The 25,851-nt window shown below is 32.6% G+C and overlaps 1 protein-coding gene across 2 annotated transcripts in view; it reads right to left on the bottom strand.

The window, feature by feature from the left end:
* Nucleotides 1-773: 773 nt before the first annotated feature.
* The window catches only part of LOC106681383 (protein-L-histidine N-pros-methyltransferase), a 282,441-nt gene continuing 257,363 nt past the window's right edge, over nucleotides 774-25,851 (bottom strand). For both annotated transcript variants that reach the window (XM_067046942.1, XM_067046941.1), the window contains exons 4-6: nucleotides 21,410-21,619; nucleotides 3,080-3,255; nucleotides 774-1,039 (exon numbers count right to left, since the gene is read on the bottom strand). In XM_067046942.1, the coding sequence (XP_066903043.1) occupies nucleotides 819-1,039; nucleotides 3,080-3,255; nucleotides 21,410-21,619 (607 nt within the window). In that variant the 3' untranslated portion in view covers nucleotides 774-818. The remainder of the gene's footprint in view (nucleotides 1,040-3,079; nucleotides 3,256-21,409; nucleotides 21,620-25,851) is intronic.

The following is a 25,851-nucleotide window of genomic DNA, read 5'->3' as shown; positions in this document are numbered from 1 at the left end:
AAGAAATAGCAAAAATGTGAAATACAGTGAATAATGACATTTTATCAAGGGCAAAAATCACTTTGTAAAGGCTGATCAACCATCAACTCTGAGAATGGACAGCTGTTTATAAAAGCAGCATTGGAATCACATCATTGGGAACCATTTTCCCTCATATTCTACGGGCAGCAGCATGAAGCACTACTGAAAAGTGGAGGTCTAGCAAGATACATTCCAGGACTTGTCGGTTTTTTTCACAACAGTCATATTTCCAAAGGCTTAAACACCACGACCTCTGGTGTTTTAGTTAAATAAACATGTGTGTAATACTGCACAATATATGAAGGTACTTCTAACTCATTTTTTAAAAAAATTACTATGTTTTTTCTGGCAACTCCTCAATTATAAGTTTTAATTATTAGGTAAGGTAATGATTGAATTTGATGTTCAAATAATTGTGATTGAATAAAAACTGCAAAATACAACTACAAATAAAATAATTGTAGTAATAAGTTTGCTTTACAATGAATTTTATCATTCACTCATTTTGTGAAAAAATATAATAAAATAATAATCCAATACATTTAGATTTATCATGCATAATGATATATAGATATGCAAGGAAACAATATTGGGTGCTACAGTTATAAATTGGAATTTAATAAGAATGGAATGTGGTAGTAAAAAGAAAAAGAAACAATTAAAATACATTGGCGTGAAATTTTTTTGAACTGTAAATTAAGGCTAAAAGGTGATCAAAACTTAAAATTTTTTTTTCAAAGAAAAGCTCAAAGTTGTTTCATAAACATAATTTACTGAAATCACATGAATACCCAAGTTCACTGGCTATGAGATTGGTTGAGGCTGACAACAAAGACAGCATCGTGGAGCCAATAGTAGGCCTGGTTGAGGTCCCCCTGGCAGAGGTACGGCAGCCTGGTCCATGCTTCCACCTTAAAGCCTTCCACTTCTAGAACATCTTCTACGACACTGGTCACCTGATCTTCAAAATATTTACCAGTTATGGGCAGCTCTTCAATTGGTTTGTTGTCCTTTGTTCCTGTTTAAAAAAAAAAATTGTATTTTGTGGATCAAACGTAAAAAGACCCAAAAACAAGTAATAAGAGACTTTCAAATGGATTAATAGAACCAAATCCTATGAATTGATAGTGAACTCGTCTTACTTTTACGATTTCTTTATTAGTTTTAAAACTATCTTGTCATGAAACCTCACATAGAATACTTGGCAAGCAGAATGATTGTTCCCTAAATGGCCATGAATCTAAAAAGAAGTTTTGTTAGGTATCTTGAGGTATGCATTCCTCTCTTGGAACCTAAAACTCACAAACTGACAGAAGAATAGGCTGGCATCTACCCAGAAGATGGTGTTATTCCGGAACCCCAAAGCAGGAGGGAAATTTTTCAATCATCTCCTGCAAGATGATTAGATCAGGAGGGAAGGCTTGGGAGGAATTTGGGAGATTCTTCAAGTGAGGGATACAAAGTACATGGAAGGCTATTCAGAGAAAATACAATAGTATACAGACAGGGGTCACTACCACCTAAGGAAGTATTTCTCCACTGTCCAGTCTAGACGCTATTGTACAGACTTGTAAAACATTTTGATCCTCTAAGCCACACTTGTGGCATTTCAGAAACTGCTGAACACATGGTCACCTACATTGCATTTGAGGGACTGTGGACCAAGCTGAAGAGGAGTACTACTGGTCTCTATAACCTTGATAAAGATGATGTCCCTCTTCTTGTAACAGATGGGAACTACCCGTACTAGTCTTTGTGTACATGTGTAAGGAAATAAAACCCTCTTAAATATAAACCTGCATTAAAATATAAACTACATACAGAAGGTAGCAGCTTATAATTGGAAATGATCCATGGAATCCAACAGAACGAAATAAAGACAAACTTGGACTTCAAACATGAAATGGTTGATTTATTACTTTATACAATAAAATCAAATCCTGTATTGTTAAAGGCAAGAAAGGAAGGAAAAGGTAAAAAATTACTGACTTGTAATAAAAATTTTGAACTTTTCAGAAATAGACTCTAAAACTTCCAGAATTTTTATGACAAGTAGTAAATGTTATGAAAGAGTTACAAAATTAAGTTGAATTCACTAACAATTCATATAAAACCTGAAAACTTCCCAACTAAACAAACTACAACTACCAGATTGAAATTGTTTGATTATTGATTGAAAATAAAATTTTAATTTGAGTAAACAAAATATTAAAAAGATTTTTTTTAACAGGCATAAGGTATAATACAAGGATAACACATTTTTTGACATCTTGGTTATCATTTTAAATTTTCTTATAAGTTTCTTCCAACCAATACCAAGTGAAGATCCACTAAAAATACTGAGTGGTTTTGACAACATAATAATAAAAGATAAAAAATAAAATTATATATATTCAAAAATACAATTTGTATATTGGAAGAAAAAATGAGCTTGTCAGTAGTTGACAATTTGTTACATTATAACAAAGTGAATTAGATAATTGTAGTAACTTTTATTACTCTAAAGAATGGATCAAATTATACTTGTAACATTTCTGAATTAACTATGAATGTATATCTGAACTTCACTAAGATGTAAACAAAGGGTCTGACATGTAAGATCATTCTCAAATGTAATTTTCTTTGTTCTTTACATCTCCACCTATCAGGGCTGATAAATTCCTACATTGTGGGTAGTCTCCTTCAAATTCACATATGGTCAACCATCTACATACATAATTAGGCAATTCTCATATAATAATTATTAAAAACCAATTATAAATATTCATGGATTGTTAAAAATAACTGTTTTGATGTAAAATTTTATTTTAAATTAAAATTTAGTTTAAGAATTGATGGGATGGTTAAACTAATGAAGAATACTGAAGGACGTCTAATTGCTTAAAAAACAAGTTATATTATTGCATATTAGAAATTCTGATCACTTGTATTAAATATATTTGTGCAGCTCAAATTTTGAGGACCCATGGCCAAGTATGATTCTATTTTTACAACAACAACAAGAGAAAGGATGTAACTTATTATTAAAGGAATAAAAATATAAGTGTGATAATCTCACCAGTTTCGACATATGGCTTGAAAGGAAGTACAATAGCAATTATGGCCTTAGCATTGGGTTTCAGGGCTGCCCTGATCTGACGGAGCAGGCTCACTGGCTTATCGCAGCGGTCCAGAACATTAAGGCATGAGATCATGTCATACTGTCTCTTATGCCAGGTGTCTACATCTGCCATCCTTTAAAATTAAATATAAAAAATAAATAAATAAATTTTATGATAAAAATTACTAATAAAAAAAAAAAATTTTTTTTGTTTTTCCAGCACTGCTACATGATAATGAATGTTATAATAAATAATAATAAAAAAATAATAAAAATGTAGATGACATTAAAAGAATTGAAAGTTTAAAGGATGCTCAGGTTTGGTCACTAACTTAATAATTTTCAGATGCATAAACTTGAGTAATTAAAAGTGGAATCGATGGAAAGTTGAAAGTAGAATTGGGTAAAAAGTATTTTAATAATTATTTTGTATTTTTTAAATACAGTGTATTATAATTAGTAAATATTGAATTTATTAACGGAAAGATCTCATTGCCCTAAATAATCTAATTAGGAAAAGTATAAAAGAAGATATGGAAAAACATAATATAAATATTGTACAAAACATTTTAGCAGAGGGCAGATCTACAAAAATAGCTGTCCTAAGGCAAACAATGAATGGTTGCTCTGGGAAATAATAGAAGAGAGGTCATAACCAATAGGGAAAATATGAGCAGAGTAGCCACAAAATATTTCAAAAACCATATAAAAGTAACAGAGAAACTTTAGAAATAAAAGAAGAAGGAAAGGTGGCCAAAAATTTAGGGGAAGTTCCACCAATAATGGAAGAAGTTGCTTTTATTTTGAAAAACTCAAATCCCAGAAGACTCTGGGGCCGGATAACATCAGTAATGAAATTTTAAAAGCAGGAGGGAATATTCTAATTAAAGAACTAACAGAATTGTTTAATTTGATTCTTGAGCAAGAAGCAATCCCTAAACAATGGAAAACCACAAAAATAATTCAGCTGTATAAAAAAGGCAACAAGTATGATATACAGAATTATCGGCCTATCTCACTCTGTTCAACTATGTTAAAAGTTATCACTAGTGTTCTCAAACAATGGCCAACAAAAAGAATAATGGAATGTGTTGATGAAGAATAAGTAGGTTTTAGGAAGAGATTTTCAACAGTGGACCACATTCAGACTGTAGAACAAATTATCAAGAAATGAATATAACTTCTCTCTATATCTTTATGACATATGGCGTAAAAGAGTAGGGTAAAATCAACAGATCTCTTCAATGTTGTATGGTAAGTTGGCATATATTGAAGAAAATATTTATCTGAGTCAGTTAATATCATCCACGGATAGAGGATCAAAAGAGGTCCAGAGGAGATTGGCACTCGGCTGGAAAAAGTTTTGGTCCCTCAGACATATCATGAAGGGAAAAACAAGTATTGACCTTAAAAGGCAGGTTTTTGACAGTTGCATTAGCCCAGTGGTCACATATGGATGCCAAGTAATTGACTATAATTCAGGAGAGGAAATTACAGATGTGGCAAAATAATATTGGAAGAAGCATTGTGAATGTGAGGAAAATGGATTGAATAAAAAATTCTTTGGATTTAGAAAGAAACAAGACTCACAGACACGCAGAAGAAGACAAGATTGAGCAAATGGAAATGGGCACAAAAAATATAATTTATTTTGAATCTTAAAATATTACTTCCCAAGTCTGCTGTCAGCATGCCTAATGGTATTTCAACTATTTTATAAGCCTCATTGATTAGCGAGATTTAAACAATACTCAAGAAGAGGAAAAATAATTAGCAGGCATTATAAAGCAATTTTTAAGTCAAACGGTAAAAATGTAATAGTTAAATATCAAATAATAAATATAGTATTTCTCATAAATAAAATTTTCCATGAATCTACTCACTCAACATTTGTAAGGAAACGATTATTTTGAAGGAATCAGAAACTAACCTTACATGCGAGTAAGGGCTATAAAGAATAGAATGAGATCGAAGACAGGACTAGGATCCATGGAGAATGTTAGTGCAGCGTCGAGTTATACCAAGTCAGTTGCCAGGCCATTGGCTATGAAAAACAGATCTCTTTAATGTCTTATGGTCCGTCTTTATGGGGATCCTTGCCCTATCCCAATCCCCCTAGCTCTAAAGAAGCAAGAAACATGTTTTCGAAGGCGCTGTTAGGTGTTTTGTCTCATGGAGTAAAGCTTTTATAGTCTTCTCCAAAGACGAAACTACAGAAACAAGAGAGGTGCAAGATTAGCAAACGCTTTGAAGGTGTCAGAACAAACATGAAGCATTAAAATAGTTCAACAACCTTTTCAATCAACATAAGTAATGTTTCAAATGTAATGAATGCCTACGTTTCAGCTCGCTTCTTCAGGGCTATAGAGACAAGAGCGAACAAATATGAAAATGTCATAAACTTTGAAAAAAAAATGACAGCTGTGAAAAGCATTAAAATTACAATAAAAGTAAAATAAATTAAATCAAAACTGTACATTTTATGAATGAAACTTAACATCGAAAATATTTACTTAATTACTTTATTAGTGTGAATTCAGTTCTAATAGCCTAATTATATTATTTTCTTTATATTACTCTTACTTTTTGTTTTGTTTTCTGGCCTGCCATCAGCTGAGGTAGAGAGAAGTAATATAGGCCGCTCCCAACCACTCAATGCATTATGTGTTTTATTTAGACAATGGTATTAATATAGGGATAAAGGTGCTACGAAAACAGAACTTACTTTAATAATAGAAACACTTTATTAGTCCCATCCTAAGGACGGTTTTAATCACCTTTCTGAAAACAATATTCATATTTATAAATCAGGCTATACTGTAAGAGAGAAATAAAAGCACCACGGAAATTTAGAATCCTCTGCTCCTCCCTGACAAAGGGCACGCTTCACAACTTTTTTTATCTTTTATAATTGTAGATGAGGATTGACTAGTAAATAAACCATTAGTATTGATTGATCAAAAGATTCAATAAAAAAACTTACTGTCTTTAACAGTAAACAAAGTTCATTTATTTATTCTTCTTCGTTTCAGTAAGTAAGATGAGAAACAGATTGCATCAAACAAACATGATTAAATTCAATGACGGTTTTTTTTATTTATGCTATCAATCTCCAAAAATACGAGATAAACTAACAAAAGGTAATAAACTTTTATTATTTTTATTCATAACCTCAATTATGAAGAAGACTTTATTGCAATTTCTTGTTTCTTTTCCTTCATTCAGCAAAAGCAACAGTAGGAGTTGGCTAGGCCCTAGGAGGTCATGCTTACGTTTAGGATAATAGGAATCTCTGCCATTATAATATAAACTTGCAGAAGGAAGGCGGTGATAAGCTCCAACTCCTCTATCACGCCCCTGGAGCTCACCATAAGGTCCGCCTCTTTGGCTTCAAATTTCCTCACAGCTTACCTCCTCCATTAAACTCCTTCCTTCAAGCCTTTAATAAACGTTTTCCGAAGTTAACCTAACAATGTTCTTGTAATTAACTTCTTCGACAAATATGAAGAAGCATTAATCAGTAGAAATATATAAATCTCTTTCTGCCTATTCCCGCATCTCTCACACCACTAGAGTAGCCAACTAGTATAGTGTATGAGATACCACCACATACTAACGTACAGTGCCCCGCGTTGAGTAGTTGTGATTGCAAACTGAGATATGCGGTTAAAACGTTCATATTTATAAATATATGTTTATTGTGTGTAACATTATATATTTAATTATGTATCGCTTCCTGGGCGTAGTTAGTCGAAAATTGATTCCTTTAGTGTAAATAACGAATAACAAATAAATGCCAATACCGCTAATGAATGAGATTCTTGTAGAGGAATATTCTCTGAGTTTAGAAGAGAAACTTTTTGCAATAAAAGGCGGGGGGTGATAACTCGGAAACAAGGATAAAGATAACCCAGAGGACCCCGAGGGACGTCGCCAGCCATGTTATATGATAATAGCCGCCGCGCTACACTTAAGCCCGCAGAATTTCCCTCCAAAAAAATAGGCGGGTAATGTATGAGGGAGGGATGGAGGGTAAACAGGAGAGATAAGGCGGGGTGTGATGTGGCCATTAGGGGAGGGCGTGGCCCGATATGCAAAAGTGAGCGATGACCTCCTTCCATTATACCTCGCTGGACACTTCAAAAACTACCTCTATGCCTCTCTGCCTCGAGGGTACCTCTATAGCCTCTTCCTTTATCGCTATGGTTAATGGTCCCCTCCGTGTCCTCGTAAATACGGCATTGCAGGTGTCCCCCTTTTTGTGTACCTCTGTTATTTTGATTATATTCAGTACCGTTTCGTTTTAACAAAAGGAGTAGGAGAATTAAATTCTAATAAGCAAGTCTACAAGATAATCTAATTAACAATAAATTAGTGAAAAAAAATGTCAACACGAAGTGCAGTCAAGTATTTTGTCACAATTTAAGGCGCATAAAACAGAAACTAAAGCTTTTATAAAATATAAAGGTTTTCAATTTTAGATATATTGTTGTATTGATTTACTTTTATATAAAATGCTATTGTACGGGCTATTTATGATATGCTAACATGTTGGAATTACATCAAACTTATAAATAAAAAAAAATCAAGATAAAAACAAGGTTTCGAGAAAATAAAAACATGATAAATAACATTAACATAACTGAACCCCTCATTAATTTAATATAATTCAGACGCGGATAACTAGCAAATCTATGTACTATGCGAAGTCCGCGGCGGTCAAGAAAGCAACACATATAACAGAAACTAATTATAATAAATATAACCACATATAATAAAACTATTTATTAGTATGTAAAATAGTGAATGAATTTTGAAATAGTATGTCTGCTACCGGACCATCTTTCTAAAATTAATTGCATACAGTCAACTAATAGCCTTTTCAAGTATAATTAACACATGATCGCCTTTAGTCCTCGCCCGCATGGAAGAATCTAGTTGTTATTTGAATAAAGGCATTAAATAAACATTGAACAAAAATATAGGCACAAACGTACATACGTATATCTTAATAATTAATGGCGTAGCCAAAGGGTCCCGAAATTACAAGATACTTTCACTTATTCATACCTGTAAAGTAGAATGACACCTATAAACCTTTATTAATATGATTTTATAAATAATATCCGTCATAAAATTATGTTACATATTTCTCAATCAACCTTCTATACCAATCGAAATCCAGGCTACGTTACTCTTGATAACAGATTAAGTATTATAGTGCGGCATAGAATTTATACGTTCAGAGGCACAAAAAACGACATAGGATCCGTTTACACGTTAAACGTTTTCAGACATTGCAGAAACTATCACACTATTGGTTATAGTCTAAACTGCAGGGTCGTTTCAGTGGGGACAGCATTTACTGCCGTGACAGTTGACAGGAACCTATAATAGTATTGAACCTACTATCACGCCAACTGTCACACGTATATGTCTCAACAGTAAACTGTCGCATCTAAACAATTGTAATGAGCGATGAAAATACTGTCAGATATATTAATGTTTTGATTATTTCTAATATGTGATTAAAGAAGCATTTTGTAGATATTTACAGAAGCCTCTGTTATATTATTTTTATCCTAGTTTGGTTTATTATTTATTTATTTTTAATAATTTTAAATTATATTCTTTGTACTCAGTTGTATTTTATTTATTATTACTATTAACTACTGAATGGACTACAGTTTCCTCACTTAATAAAGAGTGATTATGTTCACTATTGTGAACATTAACAGCTAGACAAACTTGTAAGGGGCTATTTTATTGAATGAAAACAAAGCTAAAATTGGTCACTACTAGTAATGCTATGGATCATAGGAGCTAGGACACTCCTTTTAATAAGGGTGGGCCTTTAGTGTAATGCATTAAATAGCGTTTGAATCTTACAACGAACACTATCAAATGCATTTTCAATATCTTTCTCTCAACAGCGACAGAAATGGCATATTGCTGTCAGTGGTTCTTGAGTCAAGAAGGTCTAATAAGTTTTCCAGCAGTTTATTTCAATTATCGGCATGAGACGCTCCGACTGAAGAGGCTCCTGTCAATCAAAGAAAGGGGGTTACTTCACTCTCCCTCTCCAAAAAAAAAAAAAAAAAATGATTAGATATTTATTTAATTTCTACGAGAGGCAGCGCAAGGAGCTCATTACCCAGCCGCCCCCAACCACCTTCATTACAGTGTCAGGAAATGTCAGAATGACATTATCAGGGCTCTTCGGGGGGCGGCCAACCTTAGGTCGGGAAATACTCCGTTCCCAATGGTTGTCAATTGAGGGGCAACCAAATTTATCTATACCTAGCGTTATGTTTTAATAATTAAGGTCGATTCACACTACATCTATCGTTTCCCTTCTATACTGATACGTTTCATCTACACAAAATATAAAGTTTCAAACAATATAAAAAAAGTATAGGAAAGTGAATTAGAATATAAGAAAGTGAGTTTACACTTCATAATATTTTATGAAAACGGAACAGTGTGAATTGCCCGTTAAACGGACGGTGGTTTCCAACCGATGGTCCGCATGAAAAAAATGCTTAACTGGTTTTTTTTTTTGGTTTTTTTTTCTCTCCCTTTTTTGTTTTTTTGATAGATATTACAATCTGTCACACAGTTGTGGGCAATAGGTAATAGTGCTGAATGATCTCATACATACTAAAATAAAAAAAAAATAATAAAATAAAAAAAGAAAAAAAAAATAATAATAAAAAAAAACTCTCTTAAAATATATACAAACAAAAGAATAGACAAGATGAAAATAATCAAACTATCTGTATGAAAAATAAATAAATAAAATAACATAATGTATCTGGTTTTAGTAGTGTTAGCTGAAAGGTTTAAATTGGTGAATACACCATTAAGGTGGCTCCTCAAAATGCACTTTTTTTTACATGTGTCCATCTATAAAAAATGGATCTATTTAAATAATTAAAAACATATAGATAATGGAAAAATATCCGAAACCTGTGTGCAATTTTAACTAAAACACACAAATATCAAAACGTTTTTAAAAAAGTAAGTTATATGTTATAAAAACAATGCTTTTAACAAGAAAATAATTTAAAATAACAATCTGGTATTATTAAAAAAAAAAATAAAACAATCATATCGACCTGTAGCACGCCATTTATCACTCGCATGTTAACAAACTGGGCTCTTTCTAGTGTAGCCCATTGTATACGGATGCTAAGAGCTCTCCAATGGGCTGAGTAATTGTTCTGTAGAGATAGTCCACTGCCCAAAATATTTCATTCTAATTTCACTATACCTGTGATAGATTCAAATGAAGTGAAAGGTATGTCCCTTTTCTTCGGAGTAAGAGACCAAAAAGTTTTCGAAACTATCATTCATTCACGGATTTACACTTAATTAAGTGTAAATATGTAAATAAAGCGAAAAATATAACAGAAAATATAAAATCTAATGATTTAATAAAATTATATAACAACTCTTTGAAAGAATGTAGATTTTCATTCTCAACCCATTCATACTAATAACGAGATGTTTATAATTGACTGTAGATTCGATATGAGAAGAAGATGGTCGGAGGTTAAGTAAAATTTGCCGACTTTAAAAATGCCGACGTTTTGACCTGAATTTCAGGCTTTCATCGGTGCTGAAAACAAAAAAAAAATCTCTTTTTTTATCAACCTCAATTTATAGAAAAAAAAAAGAAATAAACAACTTGGAAATATATATAGCAATAAAGTAAATTGGTGTTGAGTACTTGATTTTTAATAACTTTTTATCATTGGCTTTGTGTGATTCTTACCTCTACAATATTATATTTTATGTAGTGTCATGTACTATCTACTTAATTTATTGTATTAGTTTGATAAATATATTTTTTTTCCTGACCCTACATATGCAATTGGACATGTGACAATTAAAAGAAAATCGAAGTGGATGAAAAATATGTGTTATTTTAGGCAAAATGGATAATACTTGGGAGACTACTTTAAACACTTATTTCTACAGAAATCCTTACCATCTTCTATCTAATTCACATACAGTCAATTCATCTGTCTACAGTAATTTAAGTTTAGTTTGATTTAATTACAAAAGATTTGCAATTTTTATAATCAGATAGAACAATTACAAAAAGACGCTATGGGAATATAATCGTTCATCTATGTTAATGTGTAATATCGATAGCCCTCAGGAATAGTAGATGAAGAGGGGTGGAAGGAGAGGCGTGGAGGAAATCAGTTTAGCTTCATTTCCTTGTTCTCTTCCTTCCGCTATATTGGCTATCACTGCCACCTCGAAGCGTAGGCGGGAATCACAAACAGGTATCAACAAGGTAAAGGAAAAAAAATAGCGAAGCAGTAAATTAGTCAGAAATAGTAAATTTTCTTTTTATTTTTATTCAGAAACATTAAATTTCTACCTTCTATTTCGAAACTAAATAACATAAATAAAAAAAAATTGTAAATAAATTTTATATTTTCTTTTTTTTTCTAGAGAATAATGACTCAATTTAGAATTCATTTGTTCATTTTTGAAATAAAGATAGGCAATTCTCACGCTTTTTAAGAAAACAATAAAAAATATCTGAAAATTCAAAATTCTATGTCATCACACAAAATTCACACTAGCCCCCAATTTCCTAATATATTAAATTTCAGTTTCTTACTCAATTTTTTTTTTTTTTGTGCTAGGCTGTTAACAGACACAAATCATTTTGCGAAAATATGTTTTGGACTCAGAGGATCTCAAAACATGCGTTTTCGTCGAAATCAGGAATTCGAAATTTTTCATTATAGCAATACTAATATATTCCATATCTAACGAATGAATTGAAAGTCAAAATTTGACATTTTTGAAAATGAACACAGATTATAAGTCAGTTCTTTTCGACAATCGCCACTAGGGCATAATTTAATTTTTGTATAAATTTCAGCAGTATGTTTTCCCGTTGAATGGAATCTCAAAATTTGACCAATTTGAGGCAAAATTTCACCAAAAATGCACCCGCTTTGGATAGCAAGACTAAGAGCTCCTACTTGAACCAGACAAGAAATATCGCGTAAGATTGTCGGTAGCTTTACGTTCGTCCGTTGAATAAAAGATTCATTGCCTCTCAGTCTATTATTATCAGTCCTAGTAGACCTAGTAAAGATGGGGTATTTGATTTTTATAATTGAACCGACTCCTAACAATTCACTTTTACGGTTCAATTCAATTAATTCTTTTGAACTATTCATCGTTTGATTTTTTTACTTAAATCCTTCTCTTTCCTTATTGTTTTAATAAAAAGAACTATAACAAGACTTCACATACCTTATAGTTTCTCAGGGAAAACACTTATACTTAAAAAAATTAAATTAAAATTAAAATCTGTACCACTACAACCCATGAAGGTCAGGGGTGCAGTACTCTGTAAGGAAGTACTGTTACTAGACCAACGGTTGTGCAAGGAGGTGATTTGGTCAGAATAACGCTCGACTGCCAGATTTTTACCCAATTTATGAGGCTGGGTGGATCCCAGAACCCACAGGATTGACTCACGGCTACAGTGTAACAGAAAACGATTTTCTGCCAGCTGGATTCGACCCCGAGTTCTAGGAGTTAGTAGCATAGCGCCTTACCATGCTGCCACCGCGATCCTCTTTAAAAAATGAATACAATAAAATATTTAACGAATTAATGCTAAATAATATTTTATTCAATAATATATAAATGAATTAAAGACTACAAATATTTAAAAAACGGTTTTAATCCTCAAACAGGTTCTTCCGACATTACCCAAAAGTAAAATAAAAACTCCGAAATGATTTCAGTTACAATTTATCTTCTAGGATAAAACAAAATATTTTTACTTTTTCTATGTTCACAGAATCCTAATCCTTTCCTTTCATTCTTAATATTTGATTTTTCCGAATCCTTTTTTTTTTAAAGAACATTTCTTAATCGCACCATTATCGAAATACATTAGGTAATCGCTATTAACATAGAAGAACCATCGGGTGTGGAAACCCCACTCTCATTTCTTCAGCTCTCCTGAATAGAGAATCGACCATCTTCAGGTAGTGTCGGGGGATAGAACTCATCCATTAAGTTCATGTACATTTTATATTGAGTTCACGTTTCATTTTTATTGGTATCACAATATAAAATTGTCGTAATCAATCACAAGAGATTAAATGGTTTAAATTTATATCAATAAACTTTCTGAAAAATAAAAAGGACCGAATAAAATGGTTTTAAAAGAATGAGAGGGGTAAGAGGTGGCCAGAGGAGAATGTGTAAGGAGGGTAAGAGAGGCGGCCATTGTTGTAAAAAGAAGCGGAGGAAAACAAAAATAAAGGAGGTTGGAAGCTCGGACACGGGCTAGACAAATGTAGAAGGCCCTGGACAAATGGGGATGGGAGGGGGGCTCCAGGGTATTTTTCTTAAGTACCACTCTCTCTCATCCCTCAACCTCCCCCTCCCTCCAGCACCACCGCTTCAATCTTGCATATATTGTAGTCCCTCAGTGTTCATCCATCAACCCAATACATAATACATAATTAACTATCAATATAATATATGAGTGCTCTCATTAGAGCATTGCGTCTATTGTAATTCATCTTCGAGTAGATAGTTGACCTTAGATTAGTAATTAGAGAAGATGGTCGGGGGAGGGGGGGGGGTCAGCAAAAAAACACAAATAAACGTTTCGACCTGATTTTCAGGTCTTCATCAGGGTTATAAAACAAAAAGAGATACCCACCATCATTTAGAGAAATATCAAATTAAAGAGAAGTAATAAACTAACTAATTTGAAAATATACATAACAATGAATTGAAAATAAAAAATAATTGATTAATAACCAAGGGATTAGGCAATAACAAATTGATTACAATGAAAGATGAAATTTAATATTATGCATATGAAGATATGCAAAGGATAAGATATGCAAGTAGTGTCTAAAAAATTGAAAAACAATTCGGATCAACATATTGAACAATATGACAGAAAAATGAAATATATTTACATCGTCTTCATTTAATGATTCTAATATTATTTCGATCTATATACTATCTTATTCAAACTCATCTGCAGCAATTATGCAAAAATAAACTGTCAGGACAAAATACGAAAGATCTTACTTAATCCAATGAGATTTATAAATAAAGCTTACTCTGAATGTTTTGGGACTGTATGGTTAAAGAAATTCCAATAGACATTGTAAAATACAATTTTTACATCAAGGGATATTGATAGGATCTTGGCTGAAAAACTTGAATTGAGATCTGCAAGAAAGACATAGGTTAGAGATAGGTGGATGTAAACATATCGTAATGTCAGAAAAGATGAAGGTAAAACAAAGTGATTTATGTAAAAAACTGAAGGTGTTTATGAACATTTTTTTCAGTACATAAATGAATAAACTTCCAAGAAGTAATCCATGATTTTGCTAATCAAAATCAAGACCTTTTATTAGAAAATGTTAAATTATTTTTTTAATGTTCGATACATATGAAATATTGATTTTAACTAGTACGTAGTTAAATTCTGTTGATATCTCAAATCTGTTTAGAAAATAAGTTCTATAACCTGGAGGACCCTCTTATTTTAAAGTACACGGTGCCCCCCAATTGGTTACAGACAGAACTGCGAATGATGTATGGTTGATATATTCGTAGAAATATTGTATTATGTTTTACTATGACAATTAATGAACTGCAAGAAAGGTTCATCATCACAAAAACGGACACAGCCAGTTGTTGAGCCTGAATACCGATCACATCATCTATTTGCTCAGGGAACAGCACTTTCCTGCCAAGTTATTAATACAAGAATCTTCAGACCGTGTATAAAAATGAGATTGGTAAATCTCACAAGCGCAAATGACATGATCCAAAGCAGACAACTACGGATCATGTCCCAACATTACATCCAAGAAAAAGAAACTTAGAGGAACAGAATATTCCCCGCCCAAATGGCTAAAAAAAACAATTAAATATTACATATTGTGCAAAATATGTAGATATGTACAAATTTGGAAAAGTAAAGGATGGTAGTTCCTGCAATGTAACAGGCATACTGGTTATTTATAGAACATACCCCGGGAAGCATAGGTTGAGTTGGTCTCTTTTGTTTTCAGTATTTCTTTTTCCAGATAAAATCTTAATGGAATCACCAAAACAACTTGATTCCAGAAGCCTCTACCCCCCCCCCCCCGGCAGTTGCTATCTTTAGAACCACTAATGTAGTAACCCTTCCCGATCTGCCACGACCATCGGACACCGCAGTACCGGACCGCCGGCTCTATATATCTGCTGCGAGGGGACAAAGGGAGGAGGTAGGGCTGGTCACGAGCACCTCCCACGGCAGATAGCAGCGAGAAGATAGTACTAGGGCGGTCTGTCCTCTGCCCACGTCTTCAGGAAGGTCGTCCGGAGGGAAAAGGCTAGAAGATCCCAATAGCTTTCCTCCACCAGCTGGAGTCTGATGGAAATTTTTTTTTTCAGAATTATGTGACCGGAGATCTGTCGTAAGTCGAATAATCGAGAAAGCAGAAGGAAATACGAAGTTGAGAAATGTCAGTACCTAAATAACACCATAATGAAATTAGAAATGGTGACTAAAATATAATAGGACACGTATTTCCTAAAATATAATCCTTATAACCCAGTAGTGATAATTTATTTTTTTGGGAAAAAATCTGAATGGACTTTTTCAACTTGTTAATTATAAGAAAAATTATACAGTGTAATGTTGGTAATCCGAATTTCGATACTCCGAACACTCCAGTAATCCGAACTGGAGTAAAAAAAAAAAATCATAAATCATTCCAATTACTGTCTGAAGTGGGTACCAGAGAATGATATACCCTGGAAGCAAGTCCTTCTCTTGCAACGTCTGAGAGAAGAAGCAGTAAATTTCAGTAATCTCAGAAAAAAAAATACAAATAATAACTGATTTTTTTAAAAAAAAACTTCAAACTGTCAAATTACCAATAAAATATGAAAAAATAAAAATAGTTAAACTGGATTTAGTGAATGACACAATTCTTCCTTATTAAAATACAATAGTTTATTTCATATCATCAGCAACGTTTCGGAGATTTCCCCCATCTTCAGGCTGCTAAAAACAAATTCAACAAAACCATAAACATGCGCTTACTACAACACTAATATATCATATACACTCAAAGAACTATTTATAAACTATTTACTTGATAAAAAAAACCTATATATAACATATAATTTTCTCCTTTATTGTCATTCTTGCTAATATATTATAATATTAATGTCATTTAATGCATAAAATTTGTTTCTAGTCATACATTTTAGGAGGATAATTACCTTCCTGAAGGTTATCTTCCATTTATGGTTTTGTTGAATTTGTTTTTAGCAGCCTGAAGATGGGGGAAATCTCCCGAAACGTTGCTGATGATATGAAATAAAGTATTTTATTTTAATAAGGAAGAATTGTGTCATTCACTAAATCCAGTTTAATTCTATAAGACTCTTCCAGTAAAAAGATTATTAAGTTTAGAATAAAAATAGTTATGTACATTTATATTATTGAATTTTTTTGCATTATTTTTCCTAATACTTTCTGTGCTCCGAATACACCCCTTCAGCAATTAGTTCGGATTACCGAGATAACACTGTGCTTTGTTTTAAGAAGTAAAATAACGTAAGTCAGAAAAAACTCTTTCCTTAAAAAAAAATATAAATAAAAATTAGTGTCATACCGTCATACCAAAGACGTCTAGAAAGAATTCTCGAAGGCAGAAAATATTACAATATTACAAAACGATAGCTGATATGAAATGGCTCTAGGATGGTCTATTGATTTTTTATAAATAAAAATCATATTGATATTTGACAAACCATATTTATTTATTTTATGCCGACGTTTCTGCAGTTGCAGGCTTACCTTCTACGCCTTAATCATGAAAGCATTGAGATCGAATTCAGGTAAAAAAATATTTCTTTTTTTTATCTTTATTCCTTTCAAGCAGATAGTTTTATATATTTTCTATTCCAAAACCAAAATTTCATGAAAGTTAAATTATTTAAAAAAATTTAAGTTAAATTTAAAAAATCTCCTCGCAAATAATATAACAATGAATTTTAAATAAAAAAATTAACTTATCTACATCGCATAATGGGAAAATATTTTTTTAAAATAATCTTCCCAAAGTCAAATACTGATACAATAGGGTCGAACTTTGATAGAAAATTCCTCACTTGTTCTACAAACTGTTTTCTAATTTGGAATATACTTTAGCAGATTAAACATTGAAACGGTCCAACAACCTTAAAAAAATTCTTATACCTCGATAGTCATGAGATTTTTTTGTTCGATCTCTCTAGTAATGTACGTACCGCCGAACTAGTAGACACTAATACCCTTGCTCAACTAAAGAGCTATAACCACCGAATAATAGAGAGAGGAGAGATGGGGTTATTTTTTTGCCACAGCCATTCAGTAGCGCTAATCGGATGCACGCCTGCCCCCGGGCGACAAAAAAACAACAACACGGGTATCACTAATAACAACACAAGGACAAAAAACAATAGAACGGCACACGATGACGGACCCAGTCAGAGGATCGAGGGAGGAGCAGATGTCTTCGAGCATTAGCGGAGTGACAGGTGGCGCGCGCCCTTCAGGAAAAAAATGGAACATACGGTACTACTGTATCAAAGGCTAAACAGCCATCATCCAAGTAAATATATATTCATAAGATTTTAAAACAAAGCCTTAATTCTCTCAAACACCAGTAAGAATAAAGCTGGCCAAGCAACGCTTTGTTAATTCCGGCATCATCGGGAGAGAATAACATATTAAATTAATACAGGCCAGAGATAGTATAGCTCACATCGACACTCTAAAAAGATTAACCTACAAGCAAGATACAAAATTTAAACACAGTTACGTATATGTTACTTATCGGTAGCTAAAGCTGAGATACCATCAAGCTCTGGAAAAAAAAATTATAATATATTAAATAAATAAAATAAATGCATCATTCTTGAGACATCTCGGAAAAATACCCAAAGTCAGAAAAAAACAGTTAAAAGAATGCACTATATATAATAATAATAATAAAACGTAATGTACTGGTTTCAACATTACGGTAAGTTTATTAAAACCTAGCTGATTGCTTTAGAATATCGAGCTGATTTCAGACTAGCCACGGAATGATTGTTTAGGAATTTAAAGTTTTTAATTTGCCGCTTGGGTGTTCAATATTATAATATTGTCCTTCAAGCTGTGATACCTCGTAACATAAAGAAAAACACTTACCATTGAAACAAAAACAGTAGGGATTTATAAAAACAACCATATAGTTATACTACAAAATGCCTCTAGAATGATATGTTGGTTTTTCATTATTTTCTTAAGTATTAAAATCGTATTGTCGTTACTAGGCTCCTGTTTCATAATAAAGAGCAAAAGGTCATGTATTTTTTTCTTTTTAAATGAAATTCACAGACATTTTCAAAAAGATGTACCAAATAACATTTTGACATCACGATATTTTGGCAATTTCTGTCGTACGAAGCGGTAATCAACTTACTTCAACAATGGCGGAGTTTCAAGTTTTTATTTAGAGACCGGCACGAAAACAAATGGCAACTCCACGGCACCGTTGCAGTTACGAGGCAGACAAGAACGCCTTAACTCCCTCGGCTACATACGGCCCCACTAACAATTCCTTTTTTATTAGTTAAATCTTGTAATGTCACCATAGTAGTCTCCACCATAAAAAAAGTATTATGGTTTGCGCTTAATATACTTGTATTTATGAACTAATAAACACTATTAACTTTCATTATGAAACAGGTCCCATGTATTCACAGCTAAGCGAGAATATATTATTTTTAGATTAATTTTTATTAATATATTCTTGTTTGAGAGTGGTTTAGTTTATTTAAAAACAAATTTGATCCAACTTTATTCTTTTCAAAACCTTCCAACGTTTCGACCCTCAGGTCATTTTCAAGGAAACCTGTATTTTGTTGTCATTTTCTTTTTTAAAAATCTTAAAAATGCCGGCTAATTGCCTTTGTCCCATCTATAAATTCTTCTATATAATTCTTTCTTAAATTTAAAACTGTTACTAACCACTTCTCTTCTTTCTTTCATTTACATATTATTTTTACTTCGGAGATCTCTTCTTCCAGCGATATTTCAGCATGGAAGATAGTTGGGCATGATCCCAGAAGAAGGAAACTTCAACACTGTAGTCCATTTAGTCTATTATACATTTGGTATTTACTCAGCAATGCCATATAAAGTGATTAAATATGGCATTTGATTTATGAAATTTATACACCTGAAAATATTTTTGGATTAATCTAAAAAGAAAATCTGTTTGTGCTTGTGAAATTCACAGGAATTTTCTAAAATGTATCATATAACATTGGGTTAACATAGAGCATAAATAATTTTTTTTTATTATACTAACCGCTAGTAAATAACGCTGATTTTAGAAATGATAATAACGAGCATTAGCCAGCCGAGCAGGACTATTTAAATGGGGCGCTTCATTTAGTGCAATAACCTTACAAAAGCAGGCTCTTATCTCCATTTATACACAATCGATTGCCTTAGCGTGATCAACCTGGATTAGTAGCAGTTAGTGCACAACCTACCTCCCCTCCCGCTGGTAATGGTAGTTGGGGAATTAGGATTTAATGGAGCAGTCGGCTTTCATTTTCACTCAATAAATATTGTAAATTTATATTTAAAACAAGAATAACAGAAAATTAACAAATATCCTATAGAGCTAATATTCACGGAGAAAGTTTAATAACAGTAGAAAAACGTAGACTGATTGAAAGGGGGTTGATAAAGACGCTCAAAGATCTGAAATGTTAATAGAGCGAATCAAGAAAGGGTTCTGCCCATTTCAACTGATCGAAGTGATTTTGCTTCACAATTTTGTGATTCTATTTTTATCTACATTATAGCCGAATCGAAAAATAATAATGTTAATTTATACAAACTGGTATAACCTATGTCCAAGAAATACATAATATTTTGGGAATTTGAAGCTACTTATATGTGTTTTGTTATACATCAACTCACTGATTGCCTACTCCTATAGGGTAAACTGTAAGGCAGTTTCTGTCATGACAGCATTTATTGTTATGGTAGTACTATTGCACTCATTCTAGGGTGTTAGGTGATAATACTAAAGCGGTTTAGAAACTATTTTTCTCTGTTCTAGTTTTGTTTTGATTATTTCTATACTTGAAATTAATTATATGAAAATTTGTATAACATTTCAATAGAAATAATGATTTTTCCAACTGAATGCCGACACATTTAGGTTAGCTTCACTCTTCGACTGTCTCATATTCATGATAGTAAACGTTGGTGGCAGCACTTTTCTATACGATTTTTTCACTTTTTGTAAGATAAAAATAGTGAAATTTCAAGTTTAAAATATGCATTTTTTTTTTTTTGTAATGACAAGATGAATGGCGAAAAATATGTTAGAAAATTATTGAATTTTTTTCCGAAAAAAAATTAAGACTTCATATATAAAATCATTATTTTTGAAAATTTTATAAAAGGGGAAAAATAGTGCGATTTTTGTAATGCCTATAATTTGGGCAGCAGCAGCATTATACGATTGCTTAATCAAATTTATAAAATTTTCAAAATAAATGATTTTATATTTTTAAAAAAAGTTCAAGATTATCAAACATATTTTCCGCTTTTCACTAGTCCTAGCAAAAAAAAAGTTGCATATTTTAAGCTAAAAATCACACTATTTTTGCAAAGAAAAGACGGCAAAATCGAAGAGACCGGGAGTGTTGCCACCAATATGTTGTACTCTTAAGCTGTAATAGTAGCACGCCGAAAAAAAAATTTTTTTTTTAAAAAGTGGTTTGTAACATGAATAAGAGAGTAATACATAAATATAAATGACCAATTTTTTTTTATAATACATTGAAAATAGCATAATATATTGTTGAACATAAGTGCTGCTAAATTAATTATAATAAAAAATAAATCAAAATATATAGATACTGTAGAAAAAAAGAGACGAAAGGATGAAAAAAGAAAATATTGAAGTAATGCGCTATACGAATAAAATGCATTCCATTATATTGTGAGGACCCCTTAAAGGTCTGACTCATAGCCAATAAACAAAAATAAGTTATAAATTATATATAATCGTTTATGAAAAAAAATATTTGGTAAAAATAAAAATATCAACAATTTTTCATATATGGATTATATAAAATCCACCTGAACCTGCATTCAATGAAAAATAAACCTCAACATAACGAATAACAATGCCTGCAATACCCACTGACCTGAATCCCTTCTTTAGGAGTTGCGGCTTCATGGCCTTGGACACTTCGGTGACGGTGACCCTGCTGGAGAAGAAGTTCTGGAGTACGGCCGTGATGGAGCCATCACCCGCACCCAAGTCCGCCAGCTCCCCTTCCTGCCCCTGCCGCCTGCCTGAGAGGGTAGCGAACTGGGACTTGGAGAGCACGAACATGGATCCACGTCCGAGCCATCTGCAACGATAATATTATTTATAAAAAAACAAAATAAATAAATAATAATAACTTTTTTGACTACTAAATCAAATGAATTGGAGATGAATATTGTTTGTTTTTTTCAAACCATCTGACTGACTGCATACTAATATTTTTGTTACCACTAATCATGACGTATTTGAATGAAGCGAGGGCGCACACCCCAGACTTGAATGGAGAACCTGGCCATTGCCAGAACTCCAATATAATTATTTACCATAGCTCTCTGGGCACCTATCGTTCCAACCTTCGGGGAGGATCTTAGAAAGGGGTTAAGAAGCTAGATAAGGATTGAAGTAAAGAATTAGGATGATGAGTGAGTTTCTCATAAAACATGAAGAAGTTGAACAGATAAAGTCAGAGACATATTTCATGATATAGCGTATTGTTAGTAACATAGTGTGAAACGTTGACAATTCTCTGAAGGATTTGGACTGAAAGGATTAATTGTTAACAGTTTTAGCTACCCTCTGACAGTTCTAGTCCATAAGTATTATCTTATAAATTATCAGTTTATTGTCAGCTGAAAATTAAGATTTTCTATTTAGTAGTTCATATAATTGTCCAAATCTTCAGTTAAGTTCTAGCCTTATAAGTCTAGTATGTGGGGTCAACGTCTGTCAAGGAGGAAGCCAAGATACTGGACTGTGTCTGAGATAGGAAGTGGTATAGAATTAAAATGAACTGTCGAGCAAGATCTGCGAAGGAAGGTGAAGGTTTGCACTGAAATTCGTTTTCTTTAATTCGTCATTTATTACACCAGTCTTCGTTAAGGGAGCCTTTGTAGGTTTGAGAATGTTGTGTGGTACCATCAGCAAATGTTGCCAGGAAGGTATCGAGGCGGATAGATATGCCTGACAGGGTACCAGTTCGGAACTATAGGGAACTCGAAAGGAGCGCAAACCGCTCAGACAGTGGCGTAGCGTAGGTGCCAGCCGACTGGGGAAGAGGAAAACTTAGCCATTTATTTAGGTATTTCAATTTAAAAAAACTAAAATATGCCGTAATTCTACTTATCGTGTATTGTACAAAATCAAAAAAAAAAGAAAAAAAAAAAAGCCGGGCGGGCCATTTCCATTCCGCAATGCCACTGGGCTGAGAGGTAGGATAGAAACACAAGGAAAAAGGACTAGAATAGGTGGATTTTATGCAAAATAAAAGAAGTAATATTTTAAGCTTGATGATCTATCCGGCGCTCCATACTCGCTTAAAGGCCTCGGCACGAAGTCCTTGCTGATCAGAGAAATGTGAAGGATCTTTTCAAAGATTTTTGTAAGGATAGGAAGTTGGGTAATTGATATATACATATGCTGTTAGAAAATTTACCAGACCCAGATGGATGATACTACAATATTTCAATAAGGTGGCGGTGGCGATTATAGTGGGGGAAAATTAACTAAGTTCTTAAATTAAATTTAACGATTTTTACTTAAAGTAAAACAATGTACAGAGACCTCATTAATATTCATTATCCAAAACAGCATGGGCTGTGGGCATTTCTCTTGCAATAAAGGCAGGGCAAGGGTTTAACAACGAGTAGGAACAAATTTGTAGCGATAACCGTAAGGAAGGTCGTTGTAATAACACAGTAGTAACGGCAGTTATAAACTTAGTCTCCGGCATTTGAATATGTTGACCGCCACAAAATGGGGCCGCCAATAAAAATTTCCAGGTTTTATGTCGAGGTTCTATGGATGACATTACTTTAGTTCTCAGAAGGATTATGGACACTTCTTAGTACTATTTTACAAAAGCGTTAAGGATATTATCCTTATTAATTTGTAATGATTATAAATGCTATATTAATACTCCAAATCGCTACAGTAGCAAAAAAAAAGGTCAATCAATGGATTCAGAATGTATGAAGCATTCTCAAATTTGACTTTTGTATTAAAAATAAATAAAGTCGACTTAAAAATTATCATGTATATATTATTCTCGTTTTTTAGCCGTTTTAATATTTTACCAATTAAGAAAAGGATGGTGGTGCAGTTTGAAAGAGATTTTTACGCAGGGGATATGTGAGCATCAAATTTGATTTTTGATTAATAAAAACCAGAATTTTAATTATATATTAAACATAAATAATTTAAGTAAATTTACAAACTTTCACTTCATCGCAATTAGGCAAGTTTGACTAATGCTAACCCTCTGAAGTAGCTAATAATCGTTGACCCAACAATTGTTGAAACTGGCACAATTAACCAGTGGATTGACAGTAGGAAGTTGGTTGGGGTGGTGTACAAGAGAGGTACAATATTAGCAGATAAACTATTTATTAGTAATTTTAATTATTTAAAACTACATGTCATTTTGCAGAGTTGAATCCAGGATGAAAGTTCGAATGATGAAGCCCTGCAAAGTAGGACGAAACGTCAGTAACTAATTTTTGTACCTTTACCACGCCACCCGGAATATTTTCCAAAAATCAATTACATACAGCCAACCTATAATCTTCCAAGTTTAAATCAGCACCAACAAACGTTATTCAGTATTGTTAATTTAAAACGAAATAATTTATGCATATAGTCCGTTTTAAGCTTCTAAAAGATCTCTAGAATAAATATTTGGTATTAATTAATTAAAATTATTAATAAATTAGTATTAAAATTAATAAATATTTCTGACGTCCAGAATAAATATTTGGTATTGTGTGTTGTTTATTATTTCTTTGAGGCGTGCCTTCACATCTTACAAGTATTAGGACTATTTTCAATATATTTCCAGCCAGTACAAACTGTCTGTAACACGTCGATCGTGTGTAACGATTTCGAAAGTATTGCCATAAAGAGTATGTTCAGGGCAATTTTTGATCCTTTTCCTCAATTTTATAAATTCCTAACTCACTTTCTTTACCTTAATTTTTTCCTTTCATTTTACCCTTACAACCTTAAACCATTTTAGCAAATGTATTTGAATAGAATAAAAATCTTTTGAAAGTTATTGTTGGCAGAGGTGATTTCTACCTACTGCAGAGGCAACCTCTTTGGATTATAGATAACAGTATCTGTTCTATCTTACCTAGTGTGCAGTTTATTTTTTCACCTATCTTCAGTCTGTTCTACCTATCTTTAGTTTATTCACCTTTATTTCATCTTCTCTATCTATCATCATCAGTATCTACATTTTTCACCTCTGGACATATCTCTACTATTCTTTATGCATATCTTTCTGTTTCTGTAACCCTAATTGTAATAGTAATTAACTAGTATCAATATTAATTACTGCCAATAGTAACTTGAAATCACCAATAATATCTACCATTGTAATTTATTAATGTTTTTTTTTCCTTTTTAATCAGAGGTCTGTAGGTTCATTTTATTAGTAAAAATTCTATAAAGAAGAATTTAAATTTCATCTATTTTCTCATTGAATTTTTCTTTTATTGTTATAGTATATTCTTATCTATCAAAGAAGTTTTCTCAAGATTTTTTCTGTTTTATCTAGCATTTTATCATTTTTCTGTACTTTTTTAAATCTCTTATATTTTTTTCTGTTTTATATTTTCTACATTATTTACTTTTAAAGTATATATTGTTTTACTTTATTCTTTATTTTTTATTAATCATATAATAGAGCATGTTCACATTTTTCTTCTCTCTCTCTCTCTCTCTCTCTCTCTCTCTCTCTCTCTCTCTCTCTCTCTCTCCCTCCCCTCCCCCTCCTTCTCTCACCGATTATTTCATCCATTTTCAGAAATATTTAAATCTTTCTATTTCTATTTCTCTTTTATCCCTCTTCATTCTCTATCAACACAATATTTAAAACCTCAAATTAACTATCCGTAGGACCCAGCTTAATCTGGGCATAGTGTAAGGGTCTACCTAGTATAACCAGGCTGTGGCCCTAACAGAGTACATTATTAAAATTATATTTCAATAATGTGGATTTATGGTATTAAATGACAAATATTAGAATTAACTGTATGAAATTTTCTACTACAGACGAGACTTATGAATTTGGAAGTAAAGAGAGTGAATCCTCCTTGCAGGATTGCCTTGCCCCCTGGACCAGAGCTGACAGGCAGTCCTCCAGAATACACAGCTCTTAGCTGCTGCAGAGGAATCAATAAGAAGTGCTCTACTGGAGACAGTGTGTGAGTGGAGTATGCGGGGAGCATTGTCATGTTAAAACACCCCTACCTCTCTTCCCTCAAGAACAACAAAACGTTTTCACACTCCGTCCGGGAAAAAGCATTAGACTTTCAGACA

The sequence above is a fragment of the Halyomorpha halys genome, unplaced genomic scaffold, assembly GCF_000696795.3.
Source record: "Halyomorpha halys isolate HHAL.00 unplaced genomic scaffold, Hhal_1.1 Scaffold332.1, whole genome shotgun sequence".
NCBI classification, from domain to species: Eukaryota; Metazoa; Arthropoda; class Insecta; order Hemiptera; family Pentatomidae; genus Halyomorpha; species Halyomorpha halys.
The sequence above is the reverse complement of the archived record's forward strand: the minus strand, read 5'-3'. Positions and strand labels throughout refer to the sequence as shown.